Genomic DNA, 19,994 nt, shown 5'->3' with positions numbered 1-19,994 from the left:
ACTCCTGTTAATACAATGTAATTCATGTTCCTCAGTTATATACTTGATGAAAAAAAATACATCAGTCTATTTTTTTGCCATTTCTGAGATGTTTTCAAAGCAGTGCAGTGGTAAATATCTAGAATACATGTGTGAAAAGGACTGTTAACACAACTAATTCCATGGAAAGAATTTGACATGTTGGTATCTAACATGTTACAAGCATTGTAACAGCATGTTTACAAAGACCATGAAAGGATGTCTAAAACATTTGGCAGAGGCCTACATTAAAAAAATATATGGCATCTGTTAAAAAAATTACAACACCATTGATTTTTGTTATTATAGCTCCATGAAATTAAAATATGCAAAAAAGGAGAAAATTCTACATGAGGACATTGAAGGGTTATTAACTGCAAGATAAAAGATTATTTTTGTTCCTTTCAACCAACTGGCAGCATTTCCATTCATTTCCATCAGCTATGAGACCCCTGCATTCGCATCAAAGTGCAAACAATAATATGGATCTATGCCATTAACATGTTTTCACTTAGTGCTCACCGTATATACTCATGGAACAAAATTGTTTATGTTGGATACATTTCAATTCATGTCACATCCTGCGAGTACAGCTGTGTGTCCTCACTGGCTTCGACAGATTCGCAACCAGGGAATTTTACTGGAAATGATTGGATGAAGACTTCCATACTGGGTCAGGATGCCTCCCTCATTCCTGGTGAGCAAGGCCACGGTCAGAATTTTAAAAATACAGGGGCTGAGAGTTCAGGCTGTAAATAATCCCATTAGGTGTAACTTTCATTTACAAACTGCACTTAAGTTCGCTGAAATCCCCAAATTCCCAGAAAAGGCAGAGGACGTGACCTCTTTATCGTCAATAGTAACCGCTGAAGCAGCTACTGACTCTTTAGTTGACTGCTTCAACATAGCTGTTAGGAAATGGTCTATACAAATTGTGATTAGAAACAACCAATCACATATCAACCAATGCCATTAGCTGCTGAGGGCAGCACTTCAGTTTTCAATTTCTGCCCTCACATAATCTTTGGACTGTATTTATTTGTCTTCATCAAACCAAAAGCTTGTATTTATTAGAAATTAATTTATTTAATAATTTAGTTAGTTTACATTTCTCTACAATCAGCGCATTTTCAGGTTTATTGAAAATGCAGTGTTTCAGTCAGAGGACTTACTCAGACATCAAACTAAATACAAACAACAACATCATTTTCAGGGTGTCTATGGGTATCAGACACTTCAAGTTAATGTTTTCAATTGAATTTAACTGATTTTTGGAGTAAAACTTTTTTTTTTCTTATTCAAGCAATGCAGTTAAGTGTAAAGGTAAATAGCATATATGTCGTCCCTGTAGAGGTAGGTTTTATATGGTAAAGATCTGTTAATTAACATTTTGCCAACAGGTAAGTGTAAGTATAAAGTAAAAAGACAGTGTTAGGTTCAGTGGTAGATTTAAAAATGTGTAATACCAGAAATGTGAACCTTTCGCAAAGGAGCTTGACTCATTTGAACAAAAATAAATGAAAAGATTTCTACATGAAATGAGAAAATGTTTGAGGCAATTGAAACCTCACAAAATCAAAATGTTTGATTTTTTAATGACTTTTAGGGCCTAATATTTAGCAAATTGAACTAAAAGACCTGCAGACATTCTGTTTTTGTGCTTGAGTTAATATTATTTCTGCAAATAGATTCCCCTAATTCTTACACACTGGGCCTTTAAGATACATTATTGGTACAGCTTGAGGGGATTTAAAAGAAAAAAAAAAACAATAAATGATTATAGAACTGGCTCAAGTACTTGAGATTTGACTCTTTTGTGATAACTTGTTGCATTCTCTGGCTCTAGTATCAACATGTTATTAACTGCATTTTTTCAGTGCATAGACAGCAATTACTTTAGTGTTGAGGGGTTACAACAGTGTCAAGAAAATCAGGGTTTCCTCATTAATATGTAAATTTAGGCAGCAAGATGCTCTAATAAGAGCCTCTTGTGTAGGTATAAAGTTACTGACATTAATTGTTCCTTATCTGTGTTTACAAGAATGTGTAAGAGAGACAAACACCAACTTACAAGATGATAATACCCCACGAGAGAGGATGAACTGTATAAACTATTTTTATTGGTATTTTAGTGGTTCCCGTATTTATGTATGATTAAAAAATTAGTTTCCTCCCCTTACTTTATTTAAAACCATAGGAAATCCTCTGTAGCATCATAATTGCAAGTATGTGACACGAATAAGTAAACAGCAACATAATGCAAACTAAATCTGTAAAGTTTTAGTACCCAATCAGACCATTAGATGGAGATGGTGGGCTTTCCTGACAGCGACCACACTGACTGTCGAATCTGGCAACCCGCCATCAAACTCTCCTCAGCACAGGCTATGCAGATAGGGCAGGAGGGAAAATTATGTCTTCAAATACACCTTAAATACTGTGCACTGTCTGGCTGCATTTGATAACATGCTGCTTTAGAAACAGATTGTGTTATCAGTCACAGGGGTTTGATGTCAGCCTGAGCACAGAGACACAAGATGTGTGGCAAAAGGGATAATGGTGCTTCGCTTTGATCATAAGAACTCTTTTTTATGCTTTCATGACAACAATCTCAGTTTTGATGTTCCCTCGAGTTTTAACTAAAGCCTTGTTCTGCTGCTCAGAATCCGTAAAAAAAGGGAAGTCTACTTGTCTGGACTGCAGCCGTTTTCTCACCAGCCTTCTTGATCCTCTTGCGTTCTTTCAGCTGGTAAGGTTTGTGGTCGTGTGACAGAGGAATGGCGTTGCCGTCTTTATCGCAAAGAACTCCACGTGAGTCTCCTACGTTGGCCACCGTCAACTCCTTATCAGACAGCAAGGCCACCAGACACGTAGTACCTGCGACAGATGGAGGAGAGAGGAGGACAGGAGCAGAGCAGAAAAGCATGGAGAAAGAGAGATGGAGAAGGAATGATATGACAATTTGAATGGGATATGTGTCATATTGTAATATAGTAAATTTATAGAAAATAAAAATGGATAAAATAACCAGACAAGATTGCCCTTTCTTGGTGTTAAGCTAATCAAATACCTGACAAATGTATTACATTTATGCATAAATCATACAGAAAGACTATCCCTGCATTTACGGGATGTTGGAATAATCGGAAAAATTAGATTATGGGCAGATTAAAAGACAACCGGCCACTGGGAACAGATGTGCAAAAGCCCCCACCACCTCTCCGGGAGCAAGAAACACAGACTCTGTGGCGCTTTCGCCTCTTTTTTTGGTGTTGTTTTGAGTCTGTTTGTATTCATTGTGCATCTTTAGGTGGTTTTATGTCTCTTACATAATTTTGTGTCATTTTTTGGTTGTTTTGTGGCTCTTTGCTTTACATCTGTTGTGATCACTTTGAGTTTGGCCATAACTTATGTCTTGGAGGGACATTTTGCAGTTGAGCATAAAGGGTGGGCTGACAGTTTGACCTGATCTCATTCTGAAGTCGTAAAATAGCACCGCTCTGTCAGAGCTTTCGGTGTATTAGTGTGACGCCAAAAGCCAACTTCTGCGTCCACATGCTTATGGGCAGGGTCACTTGACAACGCAGATGGATGAAACCCGTCACGTGCACCTGAAACGCTGAAGGACAGCGTCAGGTAGTAACGCTGCCGGTAACCACGTTATATAAGGAGTGCGAGTGGATGGGGAGGTAAATAGGTCCCACAGACAACCGACTTTGGTGCAGGAGTTCGCTTCCTGTGTGGATGCATGTGTTTGATTTTACATCTTACCATGTTCCTCTTGTGCTAAAATCAATCCACCTGTGACTTTGTTGCCTTATCTAAACCATTGTGACAGTCCACCCTGCTGTGTGAACATAGGGACCAGGCTGCTTCATCCCACCACATGTGCATTTGTTAAAATCATCGTATCAGCATCCCGGAGCGTGAACAGCTGACGTACAAGGACACCTAAGACGTCACAGAAAGGTCCTGACCGAGCGGCACCACAGGACGAGCTCGGAGAGAGAACGTGTTGGACAGTTTGAGCCCCTGGGCCTGTGCCCGGTAGGCCCATTCAGTGATCCATCCATGAACATGATGGCGCTAGATGAAAAAGTGGGGATCACAAAAGTTCCAACAATTCATCCTGAGGGGACATCACTCAAAACATCGAACGTCAACATCATGGTGGTGCTGGAGGAAAAGTCAGGGTATCAACCAGTCATGAGGGTTCATCCTCTGATGTCCATGAAGAAACAAAAGCTCAGAACCCATCAAATAACTGTTCACATATTTCAGTCTGAACCAAAGTGTTGAACAACTGACAGACCCACATTCCCATCCAAAGAGCCACACTCATGCTTGCGTGGCTAAAATAATCCAATTTTGCCATAAAACGCTCCTGCTTGAAAACTATGTTCCAGCTGACAAATTTATATCAACTCACAGCATGTATTGATATCACCCAACCTTAAATATAGCAACCTTAATTAAAAACTTCAGTAATCTAAGAAGAAAAGCTGCCTCCCTTCCCCCTGCACTAAAGTGAAACACATGAATCATGTGCAAACATTGCAGAAAGTCTTTGAAGTAACTTTTCTTCCCTGTACCACTCTGAAGCGCTTTTATTTCTTCTCCTCCTTCCTCTCTTTGTTTAGGTTCCCAGCCAGGCAGAACAGAGTCTGGACTACGAATCTAAGGCCTATTGTGTGAGATCCAAAGTCCTGTAGAGAAAGAACAGATCTGCCTGTTTGGCCATCTGCTCACACAGAGAAAAGACAAAACTGCTCAGAGGGCAGAGGAGGGAAGGAAAAAAGAGGAGAAAGCAGGGGGTCCTACTGGTCTGGACCACCCGGGAGACAGAATCTCCACATCTGGGTGTGATGCACGCTGACAGTTTATGTCTCAGGTGTTTGCCGTTGAGGTAAATGAAATAAATGTATCTCCCCCATGACGTTTTTATTCAGTTACTCTGTCCTACACCTGATGCAGCTGCAGTATGAAAGGAAAGAGCTGTGAGAAAAGAGCCAGCAGTGGATGCAGATAAATTGAGGAAGATGAGATACATGAGGAAAGAAAGAGAAAAGAGATTACTTCTCAGCAGGACAATGATTTTATTACTCCCATTTATAGCTCGGGGTGAGAAAAAAAGTGATAAACAGAGAAAAAAAACAGTAATTGACAGAAAATAACGATGAGAAAGAGCACCAGCTGGAAGCGAGGCTCAGATGAATGAAGTGAACATTGATGCCACTCAACTGTAAATGAGTTACTGAATCTTTTACACAGTTTGCGCAAAATCCATTTCTATTAGTTCCATCATTGTATGCATCCCTAATCCTCGTTCCTATAGCTGCCACTGCACTGTGTCATGCTGTCCAGCTAATTATCCTTATCTACTTCCCATAGCGGTGGAGATAATGAACTGAGGTGCCTTGCCTAGCACACCCTTCCCCAATTAGCCCAGCCATGCCAAGCACACGTTCAGCTTTCCCTATTAAAATGGCACCACAGCCCGCATGCACCCTCTGCTCATGCTAATTATTGGCTTAGCTCGGCCAGGCACACCCTCGACACTCCAATAAGATTAACATCTCAGCCCCAGTTAGTCTCCCACTCCACTCTGTATCAGTGCACTGATTCACTCTCAGACTCTGGAGAGTACAAGTGTCCATATAGCACCCATGGATTTATGTTCTTGGGCTGAACTGAGCTGCTTGGCATTTAGGTGAAAAATGAGAGGGCAGGACAGCCACCACCCCGCTCAGCCAGCTCACTGTCTCCTTCAGAGCCTTTGTAAAAAAACACCCTCTGCCCATTAGTCCATCCAAAACATGATTTTACCCCGTTTGGACTTGTATCATTAATGCTATTTTTAGCATCTCACACTACATAAAGCATTTTAAACTGCTTTATAAAGTATGCGCAGCACTCTAAATTTGCATACTATCACTATGAAGCTTTAAGCAATCTCTGCTCTCTATAATGTATAGTTTTTATTCCATTCATTACTGAGTAACTAGCTGCCTCAGGGCCAGCCTCAGCCTTTTTGAGGCCTTTTGTGAGAGTTCGCTCTTGGCTCTTGTGTATGCTACATTTGAACCAATTATTTTTTCTGAGTGTTTCTTTTTTTTTCTTTTATAATTCTTATGATACAAAGTAGATAATTGTTTATCGTAATCTGCAGAGGCATTCAGGTCATAAGTGGGAAAAGCCCCTGATTTGACAGACCTATGGATCTAAGTATCTCCTCTAATTATGCAATGTGGTTATAGCAACCTTGTTTGCAGTGCAGAAGAGTAACTAGTTACATGTGGCAGAGTTATGTAATTCAATCACAAAATGAATTTAAGTGTAATCAGTTAATGATAAAGATGTACAGTTAACACAGGTGTTACATCTGAATTTATGCTTTTTTAAATGGAAAGACGTTATTTTCTTGCTTAGAGAATTTTAAAAGGTGATCATAATGGACAAGGACAATTTATGGCCATAAGCCTTTATGGACATATTTACACTAGGAATTATGGACATATGATTTTATTACCTACAACTTTTTTTTTTTTTACTCTTTTATATGTTTCTATGTATTTTTTTTGTCTGTTTATCTGGGAATGTGGAGGTGGAGGGAATGGATGGGGGATAAGATGATACACTATGTACTTTTGTACTATTATGTTCACCCATTAGTTATTGCTGATTAATGTACACTTTTCTAAAATAGAAAATCAGAGATAACACCCACTTTATTCCACACATGCTTCTTGGTCAAAACTTGGTGTCTACATTACCCACAATGCAGCTCGTCCACTGACAGTTCAGTCAGTTTTAGACATGTTATGATAGCAGTGGCTGATTTATCCTCATGCACAGATGACAAACAGGCTACAGAGGTGTGATAAGCTCACTTCTATATGTCCCCACATTAACAGATCTTTTTTTCTTTTTAAACTTGCAGACATCAACTCTAACCAACAATGCCCTCTCAGCTTTACAAATTTTTATCTTCTTCCTCTTCACACAACCAAGCGGGTACAGAACAATACAAAAGCCACGTGCCTGAAGTCTTTACACACCTTAAACAATAAATCTTGAATGAAATCAATGAGTTTTTCATGCAGAGATCAGATAGTCAGAGCACTTTTAAATCCAATATCAAACTTGCAAAGGCTTGAAAGTTGCTTGACATGATAGATAGTTCATCACAATGAAAAACGTCACTATTAGATGGTCCTGCAGTCATGCAGTGAACAAGAAATGCTTTAAAAGTCTCCTTGGTGAGGCCAGGAAGCTCAGGCAGTGGAAATTTTGAAGTCAGCTGCCAAAAACTACTGCAATGATGAGCTGTGTTGTTATGTAACAATAACTGTTGTATCTCAGATTCCAGAGCCTGTCAAACCTATTTGTAGGAATGAGAATTTATATGATTTTATGGGTGGGTGCAAGATTTTTTTTTTTTTAATTTGAATAAATTTTTTTTCCGGAGTTAAAGAAGGCTAATTTTGTTGTGTTAAGTGTTTCTTTTTGTAATACTCATTTTGACCACAAGACGCCCCAAAAAGTCCCTCCCCACCCCCTCCATTTTTTTTTTTTTGCCCCAAAACATATTTTTTTCATTCTTGCCTCTCAGGGTTTACATACTCAAGCACATTGCATTCCAAGAATTTAAGCCCATGTTGAAGATGTTTCAGCATATTGCTGGTATTACATGAAATCATCTTTCTACAGATACTGCAAGCAGCACTGTGTCATATTTCTTCTTAAAATGAAGCTGTTCTTCAGACCATTTCTTCCTCTCCACCATGACTCCTTTTAGTTACAAGTTTCTGATACATCAGATTGACGTCATTGTTTTGCAATGCACAACTGCCAAAAAACAAGCCAAGACAACGAACCAGACAATTTGGAACCGGTTGTTAACTGGAACTGCTTCTTTATTCACACCCCTAACTGTTTGGTCTGTGTAAAATGTTAAATCAACATTATGTTCATGTTCATGCACATTTACCAGTGCACTTTTGTCTCTACTCTACTCTCTGCTCTATTCTACTATCTCTGCTCTACTCTACTATTAACAAAACTGGGATATTTTACTTTTTTTAAAAAATTCTTTTTGCACCTTCTTTTCTCTTTAACTTTGCTCCAGAAATCATCAAAATTATCAAAATTAGCTTTTTGTATCGTGCAGATAAACTGTACAGTGGAACTTATTCTTCAACAGGTGGCTTTGTGAGCGAGTAAAGCACAGAACAACACGCACAAACAGCAGCAAGCAGTCTCCATTAATGATAATTCACACTGACAGTGAGCAGTCAACGCTGGGTTAAAAAACACAAACAGTTGATTTGTCTCTATTTTAGGAACACAACACAGACTCTGACTTTTTTTTGTCTCCTCATGATCAAAATGATTTGGTAGAGTCACAAGTTCTTAGTACAAAATTTCAACAATCTGTCTCGCTCCACAAGTACCTGTAGGTGACTTTCTGATCATTGGCTGTAACTTTGTCTCCAAATGAAAGGCATCTACTTCGACTGGCCTGTAAGACCAGCACTGATGTTGCTACTTGGTGCCACTAAAGTTCAAATGAGGTCTCTCTCTGCTTAATAAACAAAGTAAACCAAAGGAGGAAAAACTGAGGAGTTCCTACAAACTGCTGCAAACATACTCTGTGTGACCAAACATTTATTTACATGGGATGGAATGTAAAGTGCTTTTTTAAAAGTAATCAGATGCTTCACAGGGGAAAACAACAAAGATTAACATCGCTGGAGTCAGAGCAGAAAAATGAAATGATAATATCACAGCAATCATAGAGGAAAGGCTATCAACTATGTCAACGTTCAGCTAAGAATAATCACAAAAGCAAACAAATGCTAAGCTTAGAGAGGCAAAAACTAAATGACTGGTACTTAACAGATATGAGCTGCACTCTGAGGAGAGTTTTGAGAACATTTATATCGTCTCTGGCACCTCATGAAAGCCTGATGAACATTTCTAACTCCCGAAGAGACATATAGCTTTTATAGCGGTATACTGTAATACAATATCAGCAGGCTGAAACCAGTACTACAAATACTTTGTGTTGCATTACAGAGGCAGATATATTCCCTTCCTCCCTGCAGATATTTAATTTCTGAAAGGCTCTGCTGCCAGGGAGTTCAGTTCTTTGCCAGTTTGACATTGAAATGATGCCGTGTGTCTTCATGTTGCTGTGTGTTGAGAGCACTCAGTCTCCACACACTGTTTTATATCACCTGTCCATAAAACATAAAGCACTTAATAACAGTGTTGTCAAGATATTGGAAGCAGAGAACAGAATGACTGCAGTCAACATTAAAAATAAGAGAGAACGAGAAAGCACAGCTGGTATCGGTTTATTAATGTCATGGAAAATGAGTATCAAAAATGTTTCAAAAATTCAGAATAAATATGCATAATTAAAATGATACTTGTGACACTACTTCATAATGCAGTGAATAAAGTATTCAGTAAATTTAATACCTGCTTTGTAAAAAAAAAAGTATATTTAGAAGAATATTTTTCTCTCCCAGAAGATAGATGATGAAAATGCTTTCCAATTCTTAATCCTCCCTAAACTTTCATTCTAAAGGGTTAACTTTAAACCAGGTTTGTATTATAAAAATGTGGGTATTATGTCTAAACGAACTATGATAAACTTTCCTCCATCTTCAGCTCTCAGATCTCCCTGTTCATCTCTAAGCTTAAATCCACTAGATGACACGCTGGCTGGCTCTAGAGCTGTTGCTAGACCTTTGTATACCCACCACCATGGACACAGAGAGTACAGAAGTGGATCAAGAGAGAGATCTGCTCCTCTCTATTGCTCTCTCAAACTCAAACCAAACTCCAGTCAAACAGTAAAACTAGGCTGTGCTGATGAAATATAAACCTGCAAAATTTTGTTACTGTGTTGCCTATTTCCCGCTTAAATGTCTTATACATATTTTAGTGCACTATCTGGCTGTAATATGAGAATTTGTCAAAGGGAAGTGGGCACAATACTGTTTCCTGTATTGTAAAAATAGAGGCTGAAAATGCTGCGATAAAACATTAAAACTAAGCAGCACAGATTAAATATTAAACACTTTTCCGATACTGCGTTGAATATTTCTCATCTCAAATGGTTTTAGAATCATATATTAACTTAACTGTAATTCAAGCTTGTTTTTTATCAGCTGGTCACCATATTGTTTCCTGTGTCAGTACAGACAAGTTTGCATTATGTTACCCACCAGCAGGAGTGTTTATGGTCTGGTATGGCGCAGTGCATTCTGGTAATTGTAAGTTTTCTACCTCTTGAGCAAACAGCCCCTTTGCTCTGTTTTTTTCTGGTCATGTAAACCAATTCAAAAGCATCGACACATCTTTTTACTGCATAGTGCTCCCAGTTTTATAAACAGACCATCTTTCCAGCAGTGACATACTTCAGTAATACAGGAAGCTTTATACAAGAGGACTCTGCTAAATTATCAGCCTGGTCTCTCTATTGCTGCCTGCAACAAGAACAACTGATTATTGGACTACTGCACTACTGAAGACTTTGGTGTGCTTGCGTGGGTGTGTGTGTGTGCGCTGAGAAGCATGCCACACAGCTACGAAAAAGGTTAGCACCAACAGAATACCACAGCGCATTAAGGAGACTGTTTTCATAATAGACTCTAAGCTCCTGGCCATTGCATCAAAGTCCCATCTCCCTTATCTTTCTTTCAAGCGCTTTTGTTTGCTGATAAACAACAGAGGGATGAATGAACAGGGGGATAAATCTGATACGCTGTTGTCCCAGGGACTGCAGGCTGAATTGAGAGTGTGTCTTTCTATTTTCCCTTCTCTCTTCCTCCCCTGCCAGCTTAATTTAGGCCCAGATTGCGACAGAAAGCCGGGAGCTGTGCACCCTAAATGACGCGATTGTTGAATCAGATAGAGGGACAAGAATGCACAACAATTACCTGATCAGCAGATCCCCCCCTGAGACGCTGACAAGAAAGATAGGACAAATACTGCAGCAAATTCAATCCCTGACTGTCTAATGCTTGGATTACACAACGTGGAAGCATTTTCACTGTAATGGAGCTTGACTGTAAGTCTATCTATAAGCTCTGTGTCAGTCCTTTTTACTGTGCTGTTCAAATAAAGGATGATAGAGATATAGAAGGATAAAAGAAAGAGATTTGGACAGATCTTTGGAGCCTGAATGCAACAGGTCACACAGCTCAAGAACAGAAGTAGGCAGAGGGAGCAGCAGGGGGGAGGTTTACTTGGTAGCCAACATAGATCAGACGGTATAAAAGAAGAAGAGCAGGTTGAGAGCAGGCTAGTGTAAGAAAAAGGAAATGCAGCTGCAGCATATTGACCTCTATGCTCTGAAATAATCAGCCGCTGCCTCCAGACTGGGTGCTCCTGGAGATTTTAATGCTTCACTTTAACAATCAGCGTATTATATGACTCATCGTGGTCTAAAGGATGTGAGGCCTCCTCAATGGCCCTTTCATACCAATGACCCCAAAACCAATTTGTCAGTTGTCTCTGTAGGTTGACATTAAAGCTACATACTGTTCAGACACGCTATTTGCTTTCTTTTTAGCTCAAAGAATCTCAGAAATTACCATAGTGAGTGTAACATTATACGCTGAGCAAAACTTTGAATTTAAAACCCAGACTTATTATAAACTGGAATTTCTCTTTGAGGAATGACAACATATGCATCTCACTCACTTGCTAACCTGTAAAACCAAAAACATTTCAGTGCTTCTCTATTTCTCTCATGTTTACTGTGCATCTCATGCAGCTAAAAGAGGGTTGTGTTTTAATAGTAAAAAAAAAAAAAGAAAAGAAAAAAAGACCATCTGTGTTTTTTCTCCTAAAAGCTTCTCCTTGACCTCAAAATCACAAGGGAAAAAGATGTTTGATAAAAAAAATGTAAAGGAGAATTCAAAAGGGCTTAGGAGAATCAGACTGCACTTACACTGCAACAACTTACACTTCAACAACACTAATGGATGGCAGATGTGATTGAGCCTGCCGTGGTGAAACTATAATATTCTGAAGATCAGAAGAAGATAACCTAGCAGACTACTAGGTAATCTTCTGCAAATTATTTTTTATAATCTTTTTTATGACTTATCTGTTTTATTTTGCTGCCTTATTGAAGCACTTTGTTACATGTATCTCGAAAAGTTCCCTATAAAAATGATTAGAGTTTATTATTGGCAGTTCAGCTCAGAGAAACAGAAATGATGAAAGCAAACAGACAACAGAAGTCAAGAGGGCGTGAGATCCAAATGAACTTGTTATATTAGATAAGATTTTTTTTTTTGGCCATTGAGTTCTTTAGCAGAAATGATCTGTAATTATTTGTGGTGCTGATCACTGGCGCATGGTAAATTTCATTTGTTCTTTCAGCATCAGGTTGTGTTTTGTAATGTGCTGACTAGCTAACTAGCATCTTGAATACGTCCTGTCGGTGGTCTGGTTTCCCTTTATTAATAACATTTACAGATTACCACTGCCTGCTGGTGGGGAGAGTTATTTCCTCACATGATGGCGCAGAACACACGTGCTGGCTGTAGTCTTTGCGGTGTGTTCAAGGGCAAATTTTTGTCCAAGACACAGGCCACATGAGGCCACAGAACAGTCAGCCATCGTCACCACTAGTTCTTTGTTGTCAGTTTGGTGTACCTGGGCCATTAAATGTTGCTTGTGCAAGGAATTGTGGGCAGCATTATCTCCTTTCCTTTTGTAAAGGATGGTCCAGTGTACCCTTTGTTAAAGGAGATAATGAAGGAAGCACTGAAGCACCTTTCTCAAGCATTTATACAATCTGAACAGCTCTTATCACAGCTGCCACTTCAATACTTCCGGGTCATTTCCTTGAGTTAGGAACCTCCCAAAGTAAAAAAGGCTATTCAGCCGCAGCCCTAGTTTAATCAAGGGCATCGGAAGGAAATGTGGCCTTCCTACAGGAGTGCTTTATTCTTCAGGCTGCAGCACATTACTGCAGGTAGTCCAAGTAATCATTTTATAATCTGTATTTTAACCCCCTACCCTGCATGTTCAATAACCCAATAATGTTTCTGTTGCAGAGAAAAAGCTTCAGTGTTGGCGGTCTTGGCCTCATCTAATTTCTCCCTTTAGTATAGATATTAAATGAACAGAGGTGGATGAAAAAACACCATTGAACTCATTAATCTGCTCCTCCTCTCTTACTGTTACCAACACTCTGATGTCTAGCCTGTGAAAAAACTTATTTTACCTTTGCCATAATCTTAAAAACACAGCTGTGATGAAATCTAGAGCAAATACAGTATGTTTATGAATGAAGCCTGTATGTCTCTGCATTGCGCTGCACTGTGGGACTTTTTGTTCTCTTCCTCTGCTCCCCCCAAAAGGTTTGTTTTGGTTCATTCAGATCAGACTTTTTCATCACCCTTTGTATCCATTCTTCTCATCCTTTGAATGCCCCCCTATCCATTTGTCTCCTTCACATCTTTCCTTACCCTTTTTTCTCAGCATTTCTCTTTATTGTCCTCCCTTCATTTTGCCTGTCGCACAGGTCTCTCGTCCCCTTTCTACAGTAACAGCAAAATGTCCTCTTTCCCTCTGACCCTTCTTCTACCTCTATCCATCCATCACACTCTCTCTTGTGTCACCCCTCCCTCCCTGCCTCTCTCCAGAGATAATTACTACAAGCCTTGTGAAGATCAGCTTGTATTTAAACAGCTGAATAAGCAAGGGCTGGGGGTGCTGACAGTCACTGTTCAACAACAGTCAAGTGAAACAGTGGAGGAGAAAATAATAGTTTGGGTGCAGCTTTATAGGGGACATTTAAAAACATTGCTCTGGACTTACTGGTGCTGTCTTATTGTGTCCCCAGTAATGAGCAACACTTACGGTTAAAATTCTTTCTGTACGTGGCCTCTGTCCTTTATTGCAGCTGCACACACATAGATCACTGCTAATTAATGAACCAGTGCAGCATCTAGACGACAAAACCGCTGCAGGAAAAATGTCTCCAAATTGTAGACAAAGAATTTGCAAACATTTTTGCATGGACACACTTAAAACATGTCATGTATAGTATGTGTAAATGTTATAAGTGCTGGGGGGGCGTCTAAGCTGCTGTGTATAACAAATAAACAAACACACGCACCTGCTTCATTGTAAGTGGCAGAAAGCTTGTCCAGCATTTCTCTGTCCAAATTCAGGATCTGCTGCTCCAGGATGGAAGGATAGGATAGGCCGCCCCTCTCCTTTTTTTCATCTTTCTCCTTGTCTTTTTCTCTGTCTCGTTCTCTCTCCCGTTCGTAAGTCAGTAGCTGCTGGCGGAGCGCCTCAGGCAGGTGGGCCTTGGCAAAGTCAGCAGCAGCCTGATAATGGAGAGCAGAGGGAGACGGGAGCAGAGTTAGAGGACTGCAGATAAAATAAGTTTGGTTGGAAACACCATCAGAGCTGTAACCAAACATATTCTGACCTACATACTAATGAGTGTGTTTCTATTTTTAGACTTTGGTACTACTGCATATGATGCCTACTGTTGCTGTGACAATGAATTGATTTGACAAGCGACAATCATTTTGATATTCGAAAAACTGTTAATTACATTAAAAACAAATATGCCACATGTTTTCAATTTCAGTTCCTCAAATATGGCATTTTGATGTGTTAATCTGTTGTATGTAACGGTAAAATAAATATATATAAATAAATATCACTTCAAGATTCCACTTTGAGCTCTGGGACATTGTTGTGACAGACATTTCCCCCCTTTTTTTTAATTTATTTTTTTAAACAATTTATAGGCAACACACAGGGCTGGGCAATAAGGAGAAAATCAGATAAAACAATATATGTCATCATATGTGTATATGTGATCATATATGTCAATATCAACATCGCAACAATACTGTAGGACAAACTACTGGCGCTTGGATGAATAGATGATGCATAGATGAGATATAAGACTGCAACTAAAGACATGTTGGAACTAGTGAGTGTTTTGGCATTTTTGCTCAGAAAACGTCTTTAATTATTCATTGTTATATAAATATTTTGTCGCCGATTGATTTTCTGGTGTTCAACTTATCATTTGAGGCCACAGAGGTGTACTGACAGCCTGAGAGCCAGTAATTGAGTTTAAAGGGGGGTCTAGGAGAACTACTTACAGGGAATGTCAGTATTTTTGAACCTGGACCTTATTTTTCAATGATTTAGTGTCTATGTGATGAATAGAAAAAACATTTTTTAAAATTTGTTCCAGTATTGAGAGAGACCCCTGCAGCTGCAGCAGCAAAACATGCTGCAATGTTAGCATCATTTACATCCAGAGTGCTTTTGCCACTGACAGGCTCAAAGTGCCTTTACTGTCGGCTGCTCCAGTCTTTTTATTAGTGTGTGTGACCAAGTCTCGCTCAAACAGACGTCTTGATCTAAAATCTTGCAGACTTTTCCACATTGTTGAAATCAACTAAATATTCAGCCATTACTTTGAAAATATTTAAAACAAAATTAGGTTAAACTTTTTGTACACCAACACAACAAACTCTTCCTGGCACTCCTCTCTCCAACTCTCACTAATGTTTCCTGCATCAAGTCACCTCTCACGAGATTTTAGAGGGAGACTCCTTTAGTGAGACTTGATCACAATGACTAACAGACCAACAAAAGGTAAAGAAGAACGCTTCATTTCCCGGTGGGATCCTTTTCCTTAATGTTGTCAGACACTTCTCATAACAATCTGAGCCTGACAGTGGCAAAAGGAGCACTTTTAGTGGATGTAAGACAGTGCACAATTGCCCATAGGGCTTACACTGCAGCCTGCCACTCTGCTGCTGTGGTCTCTCTCAGTACTGGACCAATTTCAAAAACTGTCTCCATTAGTCCCTTATATACAAAAACAAGAAAACAGGGTCCAGGTTAAAAAATGCTGAAGTTTACCTTTAAGCCAGAGACCTCTGGACTGGAAACTGCATTTAAAAAGACCATAAAAATACACTGGAACATTACTGGTACAGAATATTTTCAAGTGGTTCCCCTTTTTTAAGACCACATTAAATACAGTTACATGGCATTTGGCATGTAGCATACATATCAAGTTACAGTGACAATAACCTGTGTGTCCTCTCTGCTCTCTGCTGCAGATAAATCAAAGATAAACAGAGATAAAGAAAAAAAAAGTGCAACGCCAATCAAAGGCACACAAGCTCACACTCACACCCCGCTGTAGGATAGAGCTGAGCCAGAGAAACTGTATCCTAACCTCTATCCATTTTACTCTTGGGATAACACCAACTGAACCTTTTCTCACACATCACCAACGGCGTTTCGGAGCAAATAATGCCTCCCTGCTCTGGCTCAGTGCCAAACTGGGAATACATGCCAGAGCAAGGTCAGAAAGTTCAAAAACTTCTAATGTCAGATAATATTCTGCTGAGTGGCCACTGATCTGCAGCATCCATGAAGCTCATATTTCATACGTGGTTTTCTCTAACTGTCCTGCAGTAATTAAAAAGCACTGGATTAAGAAAAGAGTGAGCCAGTTGAGACTGTAGGAGAGAAAATGTTTGCAGTTTCCTGCTGCTGAATTTAATGATTGAGGTCATAAGACAGAGACCCATAGATGAACCCAATGTTTCAAGTTCTCACACACTGTCCCCATTTTGCTCTCCCTCCTATCTGTACCTTGCTCTCCTTCTTCTTGGGAAATTGCTTTGAAGAACTCAGATAACCTTGCCTCCTCTGCTTCTTCTCTACACATGAAAACAACTCATCTAGTCCTTTCTTGTGATTTCTGGTCAGTGCTATTGAAGATTTCCTTAGAAATAGATTAGATTCCTCACTATTCCCCTGTCTTCTCCAACAAAACTCAAATGCTTCAGATTTTCCCATTTCCCACAGTCCCTTCTCTCTGCGTCCATGGTGATGTTCAGTACATACTCCTTTCTCTTGTCTTAAAGGGATACTTTGTCAATTTATAACCATTTTTTTTTTTTTTTTTAATTATCAAAACAATGTAGGTAGTATGTGTAGATGAATTAAATTAAATATACCCAACAGAGTTTTGCTGGCTCTAGAGGCTGTTGCTCAAATCACAGGCTGTACGTCTGCCTTTTCGTATTAACCACCACAGCAGACACAAAAAGTATGAAAGCAGATTGAGAGAAAGACCCGCCCCTTTCTCTGTCTCTCAAACTCGGACCAAAATCTGATCAAAAAACTAGGCATTGTTGATCAAAGATAAATCAAGATTATGCCACTACACTGCCTAATTTTTGCCTAAAATGTTTATAAAAACACATTTTAGTGTCGTGTTTAGCTGTTATAGTGAGAGTTTGTGAACAGGAAGTGGGCACCATACTGCTTCCTGCACAGTGAAAACAGAGGGCAAAAAAAACAGAGATCAAACAGTAAAACTAAGCAGCGCTAATCAAAGACAAACCAAGATTCTGTATCTGTGTTGTGTATATCTTGCATCTAATGTTTTCAGAAACATGATTCTTGACAAAAAACTATGGATGTTCAGTTTTAAAAGTAAGTAAACGTAACGGTAGTTTTTGCAGTTTGCCAGATGTTGGATAATGTTTATGATTAACTCGTCAGCCAGCACAACAAGCATGAATATTTCACCAAACTTAGCATTAACTTAGTTCATTAGCCCCAGATGCTAACAACAATAGCACAATAGAAATGGTATACTGTTTGTCTAACAAGCTAAAGTTAAACACATTTTATACACTAACCTTTTTACGCCCACTAATCTTTCAATCTGTTGTTAAGTTATTCTGTGTTTTATCCGACATTGTTTATGCATGATGCTGGAATATATTTGTGTGTGACTTTTAAATCCCTAAATCCGATTCAAAATTCGATTAATCAAAAAAATAATCAACAGATTAATCGATTATCAAAATAATCGTTAGTTGCAGCCCTAATTACATCACATTATTGGTACAATCTGGTATCCACTGCTAGAGCAAAAGCCTCCTTTTTTTTGGTTTTCTCTGGTCATGTAGCATCAACATCAAAAGTATTTGCGTCTTTCGTCTTCATAGATTACCTACTTCTATTAAATCTCGTCTTTCCAGCAGTGAAATACTTCTTTAAGACAATCACGGGTGACATACCTTCCCTCTGTGGTTACCATGCAAAAAGCTGGAGTTATAAACTGAGTTCAAAGGTCATAAATAGAACAAGAAGACTTTTGTTTGCTTGGGTTATTGCTCTGCCAATTACTGAGCAGTTTAACTGTCCTCCTGTCAGTCCTTCACAAAGCATCGGGGTCACAAAACCCTTTCCCAGCTACATTCCTCCTGACCATGTGACTGCACATGCACGTGTATCAGACTGTGTGACTGCATGTGTGTCACAGCATGGGGACTGACATCAGGCAATCTTGACAGAATGGGAAGTGGAGGCTAAGTCTTAATTATCTGGCAATCTAACCTGCTGGCTAACCAGAACGAGACATCGAACACCTGGCTGCAGCCTCTGCACCGGCTTAGAGGATGAAAGGAGTGAAGGAGGGATGAGGGAGGGATAGTAGGGAGGGATGGATAGGGATGAAGATGGTGGGATAGAGGGATGAAGACAAGATGGCAAGGATCAAGGAGAGTAATACAGGGGGGAACAAAATGGGGGATGAGATTAGCGGTTGGCATAAGAGCACAACGGAGGAATGTGGGAAGAGCTAAAGGATGAGAGAGCAGAACCTGAATAAATGGCTGCGTTAAATGGGATAGACAGGGGTCGGAGCAGCATGAGGTCAAGATCTAAAAGTCTTTACTTTCCAACACACTGCTTTGGAGAAAGAAAAAATGTGCTAAAACTGAAAGAGGAGTGAATGAAAGAAAAACAAAAGTCATATTTACCAAATTGATACAGCATGGTATCATGGTATTTTTGTGTGGCAATAGATGTACATCAAGTATTTTTTTTCACAACATTAATGATTAACATTGCAAATACAAATTAAACTTTCTGTAGCCTACTGCATCAATAAAATCAATTTTTAAACACATACTGCAAGAAAATTGGCAGTGCAGTTTATTCGGAGTATGCGCCAAAGCTATGAAATACCAAAAGACATTAGAGACTCAAGTTCAGTGGAAACCTTCAAACGACAAAAAAAAAAAAAACGATTTATTCAACTTGGCTTTCAACTGAGGCCATTTGGCTTTGCTCTGTTCTACCTCTGTGTCTATCTTGTTGCATTTATTTTGTATGCTATTTAATGTTTTGGTTTTACTTACTGTATAACACTTTGAGCTGCAATGTGCACTATAAATAAAGTTCTAGTATTTAATATAATGATATTAGTTATTAATTAGTTATTAATAATAAAAATAATAATAGCTTTTTCAGTCTAGATACATTTTGCTGAAAAAAGGAATTTAAGCACATTATATCACAATATTGTATGTTACTGAAATACTCAGAATTTCTCAAAACGTTTATGAGTACAATAATATGGGGTTTCTGGTGTTTTCTCCCCTAATATTTACATTTGGTGTTAATCACTAAGACACATTAAGTTTAACAAACCTGTTGAATGCCTTTCCTCCCTCATATAGAATTTGCAAGGCCAATTGTCTTTATTAAAAAATATTCACTCATTGTTTATCATGTTTGCTTGCTAAGCACAAGTTGGTACATTGCTATGTTTGTTGGTGCGTTACAGCAATTAACTATTAAGCAACAAAAAAAAGTGAACCACACATGGTCTCACTCCCAACTCGTCAAATACCAGCACTTTATCAGTGGAAATCAACATCAGGTACAGACGCACCAGGAAACCCTTTAACAATGATACGAGACACCTTAGGCAACAGCTTTTTTTGAGGTTTAGTTGCCATGGTAAAAGAGCTACAAAGTCATGAAGTGGGACCATCAAACAAATGTAGCAGGAGACCACTGTTTGAGGCCTGTGTACAAACTGACGACCTACGTGCTATATTACATGAGTGATGTATGTCACATGA

At 39.0% G+C, this 19,994-nt stretch overlaps 1 protein-coding gene across 1 annotated transcript in view; it reads right to left on the bottom strand.

Moving 5' to 3' along the window:
• The window catches only part of ppm1lb (protein phosphatase, Mg2+/Mn2+ dependent, 1Lb), a 59,687-nt gene that overhangs the window by 2,357 nt on the left and 37,336 nt on the right, over positions 1 to 19,994 (bottom strand). The window contains exons 2-3 of the mRNA XM_042486593.1: positions 14,171 to 14,387; positions 2,734 to 2,895 (exon numbers count right to left, since the gene is read on the bottom strand). Coding sequence (XP_042342527.1) covers positions 2,734 to 2,895; positions 14,171 to 14,387 — 379 coding nt within the window. The remainder of the gene's footprint in view (positions 1 to 2,733; positions 2,896 to 14,170; positions 14,388 to 19,994) is intronic.

The sequence above is a fragment of the Plectropomus leopardus genome, chromosome 5 (genome assembly GCF_008729295.1).
Source record: "Plectropomus leopardus isolate mb chromosome 5, YSFRI_Pleo_2.0, whole genome shotgun sequence".
NCBI classification, from domain to species: Eukaryota; Metazoa; Chordata; class Actinopteri; order Perciformes; family Serranidae; genus Plectropomus; species Plectropomus leopardus.
The sequence above is the reverse complement of the archived record's forward strand: the minus strand, read 5'-3'. Positions and strand labels throughout refer to the sequence as shown.